The sequence below is a fragment of the Gigantopelta aegis genome, chromosome 10 (assembly GCF_016097555.1).
Source record: "Gigantopelta aegis isolate Gae_Host chromosome 10, Gae_host_genome, whole genome shotgun sequence".
Lineage (NCBI taxonomy): Eukaryota > Metazoa > Mollusca > Gastropoda > Neomphalida > Peltospiridae > Gigantopelta > Gigantopelta aegis.
This window is the reverse complement of record NC_054708.1, coordinates 47,843,409-47,855,829: the sequence shown is the minus strand read 5'-3', so window position 1 is coordinate 47,855,829 and position 12,421 is coordinate 47,843,409. Positions and strand designations below refer to the sequence as shown.

General features: G+C 34.6%; 1 protein-coding gene across 3 annotated transcripts in view; it reads right to left on the bottom strand.

Annotated features, from left to right (window-relative positions):
* The window catches only part of LOC121383336 (spectrin alpha chain-like), a 62,991-nt gene that overhangs the window by 19,603 nt on the left and 30,967 nt on the right, over positions 1 to 12,421 (bottom strand). For all 3 annotated transcript variants that reach the window (XM_041513301.1, XM_041513299.1, XM_041513300.1), the window contains 13 exons: positions 12,113 to 12,239; positions 11,147 to 11,337; positions 10,312 to 10,461; positions 9,859 to 9,951; positions 9,520 to 9,654; positions 9,034 to 9,179; positions 7,961 to 8,159; positions 6,840 to 6,947; positions 6,266 to 6,357; positions 5,702 to 5,846; positions 5,336 to 5,452; positions 4,662 to 4,826; positions 234 to 382 (listed from right to left, as the gene is read on the bottom strand). In XM_041513301.1, coding sequence (XP_041369235.1) covers positions 234 to 382; positions 4,662 to 4,826; positions 5,336 to 5,452; positions 5,702 to 5,846; positions 6,266 to 6,357; positions 6,840 to 6,947; positions 7,961 to 8,159; positions 9,034 to 9,179; positions 9,520 to 9,654; positions 9,859 to 9,951; positions 10,312 to 10,461; positions 11,147 to 11,337; positions 12,113 to 12,239 — 1,817 coding nt within the window. The remainder of the gene's footprint in view (positions 1 to 233; positions 383 to 4,661; positions 4,827 to 5,335; positions 5,453 to 5,701; positions 5,847 to 6,265; positions 6,358 to 6,839; positions 6,948 to 7,960; positions 8,160 to 9,033; positions 9,180 to 9,519; positions 9,655 to 9,858; positions 9,952 to 10,311; positions 10,462 to 11,146; positions 11,338 to 12,112; positions 12,240 to 12,421) is intronic.

The window sequence follows — 12,421 nt, the reverse complement described above, 5'->3', positions numbered from 1 at the left end:
TGCCTATATCTACATGTGATCACTAAAATGAGATTGTATTTTTATTATAAATGAAAGAATAATAGTGGTGGCTGGTAATAATGCATTTTAAGTTATTACAACAACCAGGAAGATTGGAAATACTGTATTTGCCAATACTGACAATTTAATCAATTAGCTGTTGGCAATGAATAATGTAATAGTAAAAAAAAGATTCACGACAGCCTAATAACGAGTGATTTAAAAACACTGACTGTTCAAGCTCCTCTCTAGCCTTGGCCAGTTCCTCCAGTTTCTGTTGAACATCATCACTTGCGTAGTGACTATTCTGCAACAACTGCTGACCCAGCAACTCAAATGCTTGGAATGTGCCAGCTCGAGCATCAATTTCTGTACGGTGTTCCTGGAAAAGTATCAAAAGAAGTTAATTTTTTTTAAAAGTAATGGAAATCACTTTTATGTAGTTTGGCAAAAAATATTTTCTTAATCCAATAAAACTGGCTGTCAAAAAATAAAATGAGCATGTAACAGATGATGGTATACTATTTTGACAATATAATCAGATTAAATGCATGGTATAACAACAAATGTTACAGTTTCGGCAGTGGGTGAAACAGTACAGGACGTTTTCTGTAAGAAACAAATTAAAATAATAATTATTATTATTATTTTATTTATAATAAAAAACAAAACATCCAGTTATTATTAAAAAAAAATAAAATCGAGATACATTGCTAAAATCACAATATACATCTGACATAAAGAAGGGTAGTTAGTGTATGCAAATAATTCTTCATCATGTTTTTATGGAGCAAAAGAAATTCCAAGATAGAAGATTAACAGAAAGAAAAGATTGTTTTTTCAAACATTCAGTCAGACATTGTTAACTTAGGCAAGGCATGCATGGTTAGATCTTGTCAAATTATTTTAACAATCATAATTCATTTTTCAAACACCTCTGAAATGGTCTGACCATCAGCTTGTCTGAATGACTTTAGTTAGTTTCTACCAGTTCATCTAACACAAGATGCAATTGAAGCCTTGGGGTGCAATTTGGTTGGAAATACACACACTAACTACTCTAATACACTTCAAAATCTAAAATATTATGAGGGATATTTCAACACGTCAGCTGATGTTCCCTGGTGGGGCTCTCGTTGCAGCTGTAGAGAATTTAGAAACACAATACAAAACATGGTTGTGGCTGTCAGAATCATTCTAAATTTCAAAGCTTCATACAGTAAAACCTGTCTAAACCGGTTCACGGCTGGGACCTACTATTTATCCAACTTAGACAGGTATTTAGAGGGTCGAGTTTTAGAATTTCGAAAATTTTGTATCACGAAACTTCACCAGTTTTTACAAGATTCTGGTTTGTTCCGGGTCTTGTTAAGACAGGTTTCAATGTATACAACATGAAAAATACTTCAAATAACATCAGCTATTAAGTGGGAAATCTAAAAACAGATAGGGCAAATCACTGTCAATGGATTTGGTTCATAATTCACAATTTGATGAAAAAAAATAAAACAAAGTCCAAAAAAAATCACAGGACAGCAATTTTATGAACACATTATTAACCCGATTTACCAGCAATCAACCTGTGAACGGAGAAATGCTGGCTGTCACTAGCTGAAGTGATCACATTAAGTAGAGATTAAACTGTGGAAATGCAAATCTGACTTCATTCCATATACTTGTATGTTTTTTGTCATAAATCAGGCCATCTTCGCAAAATTTTATATTTAAGAGTAAAATAACTGTTAAAAAATATAAAAACAGTTATTTCTCAGATGTTAAAGTACATGCAGGCTATACAAGATTTAATTAAAAAAATAAATTAAGGATGTGTGATTAAGAAATTTGAAGGTTATATAACTGTTTTAGATGTGCTATTCCTCCATTTCATTTTTAACAATATGCTACGAAAAAAATCCTTGTGGTTATTTTTTAAGTGACATGAGCAGAGCTCAAACCAAAATGTGTTGCTTTATTATAATCTTATGATACAGTAATCTACAATAACCGGAAGTATTATATTCCAATACAGATGAATTATGCAAGGTTACTACTGGCTGTCTTGATTGCATAATTATCTAAATGTGCTACAGATGACTTATACAAATCGAAAAGAATGAAAATTGGGAGAAAGCTTTGTGTGAATAGAAACAACAGTAGCTCAATAAAGAGCCAAGACATTATTCAAAAAATAATTTGTATACTTATTTGGGGATGTCCAAGAAAACAAAATAACTTCACAACACTTTCCACACTCCTAATACATGCATACAAGAGAATCTCTTTATAAACAGCAACCAAATTGAAATACACACAAATCAATCAGTCAATAACTAGATATATTTCTCACAGTATTTCAAGCTCCGTTATATATTAACAAGAGACTCTGCCTCTGCAAGTCACAATCCATGATTAGTTTCTGAAAGAAAATTGGCTATAAGTCCTAACTGTGTTTCCCAGTCAGGCTAAACGTTGTTGTCTCCAGCAGTCAGTCAGGAAAATTATGTTCACAAATGTTGCAACTTAGCAGCAGTCCTCTTTCAATACTATGCAAACAATATTTTCACTCTAATTCATGTAAAACTATTTCAAAATCATAATCCCTATCATGTAGCTTTAATAAAATTTTCTTTTCACAGGGTTCTTGGTTATTTGCATTCATCTCGATGAATCGCAAAGAAAGTCACACATTATCCCTAACTTGCACTACTTTTCCAGATTATTCAGGCAAGAATACACAGAGCTAAGACTAGCAAAAATGATGTTGCTTATCAAAAAAGATCACCTGATCCGACTAATAGTGAATGAACATTTGCATTCCTATGGAAAACATGTCTGAAAGAAGTTTACCCAAATATACAGATACAAATTCAGACATATATTTTGAAATACGCAACAAAATTGAGTAATACAGTTTGACTGCAATTATTTTTGGCAAGTTAGAACTAAAAAAAACCCACTGTGCACACTGTATGAATATCCATAGAAGTATGCAAAAGTGTGTACCTTTTAAAATTATTAATACATGTTTAAAACCAAAAAGTAATTGTGGTCAATTCTTAAATACAGCTAAATATCAACACTTTTTCAAAACAATCGTTCAATGTTAGTTTACATGCAGTATCAGTTTTAGAACTGTCCGACACTCAAGACAAACCTTTATTGATGTCGTTAAACAATTTGGCTTAAATAAATATCTAATTTAAATTTTACGCAATACAGTGCTTCACGAAATAAGTGTCTTGTCCAAGACTATCCTGCAAAACACTGTCTGGAAATCTCAAGTAAACCGGGACAAGACATCAACTTTCATCAATGTATCTGACAAGTTTATCCATGTTATTCAAGTTTGATCAACAATCAAATCGACATAAGCGACAGATGTCTCAAGACGTATCAAATGTCATCAATCTGTTAAGTCTGATCAACAACTGAACAGACATAAGGTACAATAAACACATCTTGTTAATTTGGATCAGCAAATGAATAGTCAAAGCCATAACAATTGATCAGGGGCCAAATTCACAAAGGTCTTCTAGGCTCTGCTAGACAACAAACCATCCTCTTTGTCTTTTAACATTGCACTGCAAGATCAAAAAGTTGCGAGAGTTTAGTAAATTAGTCCCCAGATTTGTTAGATCACCAACTGAATAGATTTTGCAGGCTGTAATTTTCATGTTAAAGTACTGAGAGAGGACTACTGCAGATAGAGGCTTGGGTTGTGTATTAGCGAGAGAAGGGGACCTATGATGATGCACGACAACTAGACTCATTCTCCACACGGTTCGTGCAGTACGGTGTTATTGACACGCCGTGCACACTACCTCATCCTCCTCTTCCTCCTCCTCCCCGGGCAGCGACGTGATGCCGTAATGACTCACGATTTCCGAACTGAACATCTGAAAATTTATTTAACAGCCCACAAATATCAATGACAAGAAAAAAAAACCCTCTTCGTTAAACATCATCTTATCCAGAGAATTCAAGCAAAATTCATGTAAAACCAGCAAATTGTAAGAAATTTTTTTAAGGTAATATCTGAAATAAAAACCCAGTCAACAGTTATCAAAGAGAGCTTTATTTTCTCCCTAACTCCAAACTGCCCATTCCTTTGTTCCAAAGCAACTATTCTATGAACAATACAAATACTCATCTTTAACTAGCAACAAATGATCGTTGTAGTTTAAAGCTGAAATGAACTCAAAATATGGGATTTCAATTTGTTTTATATTGTATGCTCAATATTTTTTTAAAATGTGGCAGATTCTTTAAAAATCAAATTTAAACTGCAGGTTTTCAGTGTCTGATGCCAATAATCTGTCTACACATCTGGGTTAAAATCACTGCTCAAATTCAGACATTTGCTGTCGATGAATATTTCCATTTTGTTCATTTCTCTTAAATTCAACACAGAAGACCATTTAAAAAGAATATCAAAATGCCAAATTGCCATTGATATATCTAGCAAAATTAATTAATTTTCATATATCTGAACATACACTTCAGCTTCACTAAAATTTTTTTTTTTTTTTTAAAACATTCAAGGGAATAAAACCTGAACTCAAAAACAATGTATAATGAGTGCAATAAATCTAATACAACGTGTGCTCACAATATTAGCTCACAGTAAAGTTATAAAAAGTATTGTAATTTCAAACTCTGACCTGATGTCGCTCCAGCAGGGCTTCAGCACCTGTAACGTCCTTGGCTAGTTCATCAGACGACACTAGTGCCATCATGCTGTTGATCCAGGAGGTCAAGTCTCGATAGTCACTGAGAAATCGTTGCAGATCATACGAGTCCAACAGCTTAGCTTTGCGAGCCTCGGCCTGTAACGATAAAGCAGTACTTTGGAAGTATGTCCTCAACAAATAAAACATTTTATTTATTAATTTGATTGTTGCTGATAAAATAATAAAACAGTTAAGCTTTGCAAGTCTTGGACTTTAAAAATCAAGCAGTCCTAAAAAATCATACCCCAACAAAAATTTCATTTAATATGGTGATCAATGTTGTATTGAGGTATTCCTACGGTACCTTCAAGTTGGTGTTTGTTAAAAGATGTGTTTTTCATGATCAACATTGTAAACCTACAACCAATATAGGAAGTGGTGTGACAGAACATTTTTCATTTGTCAGATACTTAAGTTAGTGAAATACACAAGTTGGTGAAAACTAAATTTCAACACATTTCTTCAACTTCTATTTACAAGCATAGCTTAGAAATTGACTTTAAAATGTCCTGCTAACAAGCTAACATTTAAATCATAATTTAATTACTTTTTTTTATAATTGATAAGATTAATACAGATTGTAGAATATTATGTATTCTGTTTACCTTTGATGTTAGTTCATTCCACATCTCATTAATTTCTGTCTGATGTTCATGGATGTTCTCAGACTGCTCGGGATGGGTCATCATGAGACGTTTAGAAAGTTCATCAAGACCACGCACCTAAAAATACAGAAATCTTCAGGGAATGCCTTACAAAACAACTATTCATGCATACAAAACAAAACAAATAAGTTCGACTGACATGAGCAAACACTAATTGACAATCAATGACAAAAGAAATACATTTATTAACAATTCATAGGACTCCATTAAAAAAAAAAAAAAGAAGCTTGGTATTAGGAATGGCACTGTGATCTTTTCATCAACATGCTGCATTGAAAAACAAAGTAATGTTTACGAGTTACCGACCTTTTCTCCGAGTGCAGCCAGATCTCTCTCAAGTCCCTCGTGTTTGCGCTGCAGAGCCTGCGTGCTGGCGAGGTCATGGCCGTAGTTGTCATTGTTAAGAGCAGTGTCCTTCTCATGGATCCAGTCCTTAGTCTCATCCACCTCTCTGTAAAAAAACAAAAACACATTTACAATCAGGTTATCATTCACAATCAGTATTTGATAAATGTCTTTGTGAGAAAATAACAAATTAAAAGATAAGGTTTTTAAAAAACTAAAAAACATTTATATTGTTAAGACATGTTATTATGGCACAACAATTTTAACGCAAGGAAAATGAAGAATGGAAGGATAAAAGAAACAGATATTTTACACAGAGGTTTCATAACATAATACCCAATACCCAACTTTAGAGCATTAGTCACTATGGCATATGTAAAGCCATGGGAATACACACACCAGTAAGGAACATGCCCACATAACTGCCATGACCTACCAGTTTCGTTTATGGAAATAGTAAGCTGTATTACAGAAAACGTTTTTGTTGTAGTTGCCATGGAATTATTGCAAAATCTACATTCAAACCTGTGGTATCGCTGCACTTCAAAAGAACTGGCCAGTGTCTGTGCCCTCTCAGCTGAAACCTGCTGCAGTGTCACCCACCGCTGGTTCAGTTGCTGCAAAAACAAGTTAAAAAACAAGCACTTTTAATTTCACCTCACTAGGATATTTTTGTAACCAAATATTTATTTAAATTCTTTTGGAAATGGAATGGAATGCTTTCTACAGAAAAGATTGGAGACATTACACAAATGTAACCTATTTGTCTATACAAAATGCCAATATTTCATGACGCTAAATTTAAAGAGACCTACAAGACAATGTTCTTAAAAACTTGCGTGTGATTGTTTTAACAGTGATTAACTGAACACACAACAATGGTTACATGCATATTAACTGCAATTTTCTACTAAATTTAATTGTCTGTAAACTGAGTAAGTTAAGCATCTTTTTTTTTAAATGTCTAATAATGCCAACCTCATTAAAGTTTTATGTCTCTAATATGTCACTTACTTAGATTTCTCTCAATTTTAAGGTCGTTGATGTTTTATGTGTGACACCATCTTTACCGCGTATTTCAACATTTCTATATACTTACAATAATTTGTTCCCGAATTTTCTCTGCTGCTTCAGTCTGACCCATGGCAGTAAGTCTATCAGCAATAGAGTTCAGTTCGTGAAGTCTGGCTTCATTTGCCTTCAGGTCCTAGAATTAAACAGACAACCATTACAAAAAATGTAGTGCAGAAATGCATTATTACATGTAATGTAAAATTGATGACAGATGCAAAACTAACATATTTTTTTTAACATTATCTTGAAAACAGAATATCAGTCAATCAAATATTAATTTTCTTTGTCTGAATTGTCTTCAATACATTTTCTTCACAAACATACGTTACTGCTGTCAAAATACTGGTGTGCGACTGTCTTTCACAACTGAAAAACAGCTTTCAGTTTCTCAACAACTTGCTCCAAGAGTTGTTTTATTTCTTTGCAAAGGGCATTGGAATGTATCATGTTGGTGCTAATCTTATATTAGTAGACATAGCACAAATAAATTATAATTTCTCCATTGCAAATGTTTAAAATAAATAATGTAAACTATATAAGTTTCAACTAATGATTGTATACATGTGAGAAACTATGCATTCCTCACTAACACACCCACTTTGTGAAAATTAACTCAACGATGTGACCTAGATTTTACAACATTGACTAATACAACAAAACAGGGAACAATATTTCACGAGAACCATTGTTTTGTTCGTGTGTCGGTTATGCAATTTTAAAATCATATTCGGCAGTATGGTTTGTAATAGTTAATATTCGGCAGTATGGTTTGTAATATTCGGCAGTATGGTTTGCAATATAGTTATTATTCAGCAGTATGGTTTGTAATATAGTTAATATTTGGCAGTATGGTTTGTAATATAATTAATATTTGGCAGTATGGTTTGTAAAATAGTTAATATTCTGCAGTATGGTTTGTAATTAAGTTAATATTCTGCAGTATTATTTGTAATATAGTTAATATTCGGCAGACACACAAACCTTCTGGAAGTCATCAAACCTCTCCGATTCAAATGGTTTGTAATATAGTTAATATTCGGCTGTATTGTTTGTAATATAGTTAATATTAGGCTGTATTGTTTGTAATATAGTTAATATTCGGCTGTACTGTTTGTAATGAAGTTAATATTGATCAGCGACACCCACCTTCTGGAAGTCGTCGAACTTCTTCTGCATCTCCTCCACCTGTTCAAGGTCGTCCCCGACCTGTTCGCTCACCATCAGGTTCTCCTTCTCCGTGATCCACGACGCCAGCTCGGCAGCCTCGCGAACCAGCTGGTACGCCTTGCTCGACTCCTGCAGCTTCTCACGACGCTGGTTGCCCAGGTCCAGCAGGTTGGCGTATCTAAGACAACGCAAATACACATTACGCCAGCGTGAAAATACATGTAATTTATGAAACAAATTCGATATACAGCAGAAAGAAAGAAATGTTTTATTTAACGACGCACTCAACACATTTCATCTACGGTTATATGGCGTCAGACATATGGTTCAGGACCGCACAGATTTTGAGAGGAAACCCGCTGTAGCCACATAGGCTACTCTTTTACGACAGGCAGCAAGGGATCTTTTATTTGCGCTTCCCACAGGCAGGATATCACAAACCATGGCCTTTGTTGAACCAGTTATGGATCACTGGTCGGTGCAAGTGGTTTACACCTACCCATTGAGCCTTGCGGAGCACTCACTCAGGGTTTGGAGTCGGTATCTGGATTAAAAAACCCATGCCTCGACTGGGATCCGAACCCAGTACCTACCAGCCTGTAGACCGATGGCTAACCACGACGCCGGTATATATACAGCAGAAGACCACTGACATATTAATGTAAAATGAAAAAGCCCTAGAAAGTCATGGTTGCAATGCTGCTGAAAAAGCAGTTGTGTAATTCACTGGCGACATTTTAAACATTATTGGACATTTACTTTATAATCTTGTTTACATTTTTGAAGTTTGTATAAGGTGAAATATTAAGAATTTCAAAACTTGATGGCAATAATGCTACATTTATAATACACTAAATCAATAAAGTGCTCATTAAACAGAAATAAGTTGTAATGTCTAGTACAAGTAGTGGACATTTATTTAAACATACTGTCAAGGTCTTGACATCAAAAGATTGTCAAACAGGTGATAATGTAAAGACAACATATTACCATAGAAGATGTTTTTAGAATAAAAACAAATGCTATAGTGAATATATCCTGCCAAAGCTTACTGTGTTTCTATTTGATTCTGTCGAACTGAAATTGTGAACTCGTCCATCAAATTGTTGCGACTAGCCGACAAGCTTGGATCAAGTTTCTTCACGTAAGCAGCAGGTACAAACCCCTGACGGTCACTAACTTCAACCTTCCACCAGTCCTGATAAACATACATACATTACATACTTGTAATATTTTAAAGTAAGGACAGTCCATGAAGTTTAACATATATTATTGTAATTGAATTCAGGTGTTCACATGTATATTTTTTCAGATTTTGCATCTTACTTACAAATACGTGCTTAATTTATGAGATTATTTATAAAATAAAAGGAAAATATTAATAACAAGATAGGTTAAAATTGTAATGGTCTGCACAAATGGTTAACGAAATATTTAATGAATCCTTAAAATACCTAGAGTGAATTTCTATTTATGATAACAGATGAAAAACCTACAAATAAAATGAAACTAATAGTTGCTGCTATGATATACGTCACCTTATTTGAGCTGTTGAGCAATGTGAGGACATCGCCTTTCTTCATGGACACCTCGCGTGGCGACTTCTCGGTGTAATCATACAGAGCCATCACTTTCTCAGTGCCAATATCATCAATGACAGGAGCTTCTTGTTGCTACATAGCAAAAACAAACATTATACACAAATATATACAGTTATTCACTATGGTTACTCTGTCTTATGAAATATTAACTTCTTCAAAGATATTCAAAAAGTAAATTTGTTTCAGTAATATTTTTAAATTATTGTTAGAAACTAATAGAATGGCAAGAGTTTTCACCAATTACATTTGTTTGAGTCACAGTTAACATCCTCATACCTTGCATGACAAAGCCTGTTCTCGGAGCCCCTCAATAACACTGCGGTATGCTTCCAGGTCAGACATAAATGCCTCATGTTTTTTCAATAAAGCCTGCAAAGTGAGAACAAGACAATATTTAAAATAGTCTACAGTTATTACATAGATAATGTTTATTGGCACGTAAACATGTTTAGTTGTTCAATCCCAACAATACTTGCAATGTACAAATCTGAATCCGCTTTATTTAAAATTAAATTTTTATTTACGAGAAACTCAAATGAAAAATTTGCTTTATTCTGATAACACTATTTTTCAAAACTTAGAAACTTAATAGTCCAAACAAATTGCACGAGTCCATACTTAAAAAGTTTTTGAAGCATGAAGCATGGGTCTTTACCGACTGAACAAAAGTTCATTTACTCAGTCTTACTATAATATAGCAACATTCACATCACATTAGCCTAACATTACCTCAGCAGAGTCTTCATCCTTTCCATAATCTGTGTTTGCCGCCAGAGGTTCCTTCTCCCTCATCCATGACTCCGCTTCATTTGCATCAGCAAAATACTGTTGGGCCTGGAGAGAATCTTCCAGATCCTGCTTACGCTGGAAGGCTTTGTCCTGAAATAAAGTAATATCACTTGGTGTAATTGGAATACACTACTTTTTAAAAGGTGCCATCTCAGTTGCATAATGGTAGCTTCACATAAAATTTATTGAATAATTTTTGCTTTTGAAATGTAAATATCATACTGTCAATAATTTTTTTAACCAAACAGTTTAATTTATTAGTTTAAAACACAAACAACTACATCATCAATAAACATTCTCTTTAATAAATTTCATAACCAAAAAGGCTCAGAAGCATGACACACTACAGCTTTATAATGGGTAAAGAAAGAAAGAAATGTTTTATTTCACGATGCACTCAACACATTTTATTTATGGTTATATGGCATCAGATATATGGTTAAGGACCACACAGATATTGAGAGGAAACCCGCTGTCGCCACTTTGGTTACTCTTTTTCGATTAGCAGCAAGGGATCTTTTATATGCACCATCCCACAGACAGGATTGTACATAACACGGCCTTTGATATACCAGTCGTGGTGCACTGGCTGGAACGATATAATGGGTAATAACATATTGTTAAGTAACCTACTCTGGAGTTAAATCTAAGAATGGAATGTCTTTGTTAGATACCTAATTTGTTCAGATACAAATTAAAAGGAATAAACCTTTATAGTGGGTCCTACACGTTTTAAAAACAGCAAATAACCAACGTATTACACCATGAGACTGACCTTAAGTTGTTGCCATTTTTCTTGAAGGTCAAGAATCTTTTGCTGTATCTGATCTTTGGCGAAGTGTCCGTCTTTGATCATCTGCGATCCGTCCTGACTGACGTTGCTGATGCGCATCTCGTGACCGGCCAGCTCAGCCTGCAGGGCCTGGTGCTTCTTCATCAGGTTCTGGACACCAATCAGATCACGGCCTGCACACAAATCAAACCAATCAATATTCTATTACAGTGTCATTCTCATTGATATAAAATTCACAAACAGTAAAAACACTGGGGGATCATCATCTCTGAATGTAGGAAACTGAGAAATGTAGAGGCTATATCCATTGATGGCAATGAGGTATATAAGTATAGGCAACAGTAGTGGCAGCCGTAATGAATGGATGAATAACGACACCCAGGCATGAAAACTACATCGCTTATTAAGTGAATGAATGAATAAATGTTTAACCTTCTGATTACTGCAGGTGAGATCTCTCACCCGATGACACGCCAGTCGACATACTGTACACTGTATACAGTGCATTCCCCAATTGATATTTCCCACTGTTTTGCACGCAACACTCATCGGAATCGATTTATTAACAGGAAATGGAAGACAAATCAGCTTCCTGTGTCTTTATCTTTTATTTTATGTATTTATAAAACATTTATATGAGTAAAAATTATAAACATGTACCCAGTCAACATGGTTTTTGTCAAAAATTAATCCAGTAGTCTAAAGGTTAACAACATCCCAGTATAAAACCCCCACTAATGAGCACTCTGTAAAACTAGTTTGTGCATTTCAATTTTATGTACCAATCTTTAAAATCTTACATAGAAATTATGCAATTTGAATTGTTTAGATTTTAATTTTTTTTGTCTGAACTGCACAAGATGATGGGCTAACCACAAGGTGAATCTACTCAGATACAGTTAGCCCAAGGTGAATCTACTCAAAATACAAAGCAGCTGAGTAACTGACCTCTGTTAGTAGACGAGGCGATGGGCTCCTTCTCTCTGATCCAGTCCTCCTCATCCTCAACATCTCGCAGAAACTGCTGCAGCTGGATCGCCTCCGACAACTTCTGCTTACGAGTCACCATCGGAGCCTGAACAATTACAATACCTAATTAGTCTGCATGGAATACAGTAGCAGACTATGTATTAGTCTGCATGGAATACAGTAGCAGACTTTGTATTAGCTGCATGGAATACAGTGGCACACTTTGTATTAGTCTGCATGGAATACAGTGGCAGACTTTGTATTAGTCTGCATGTAATACAGTAGCAC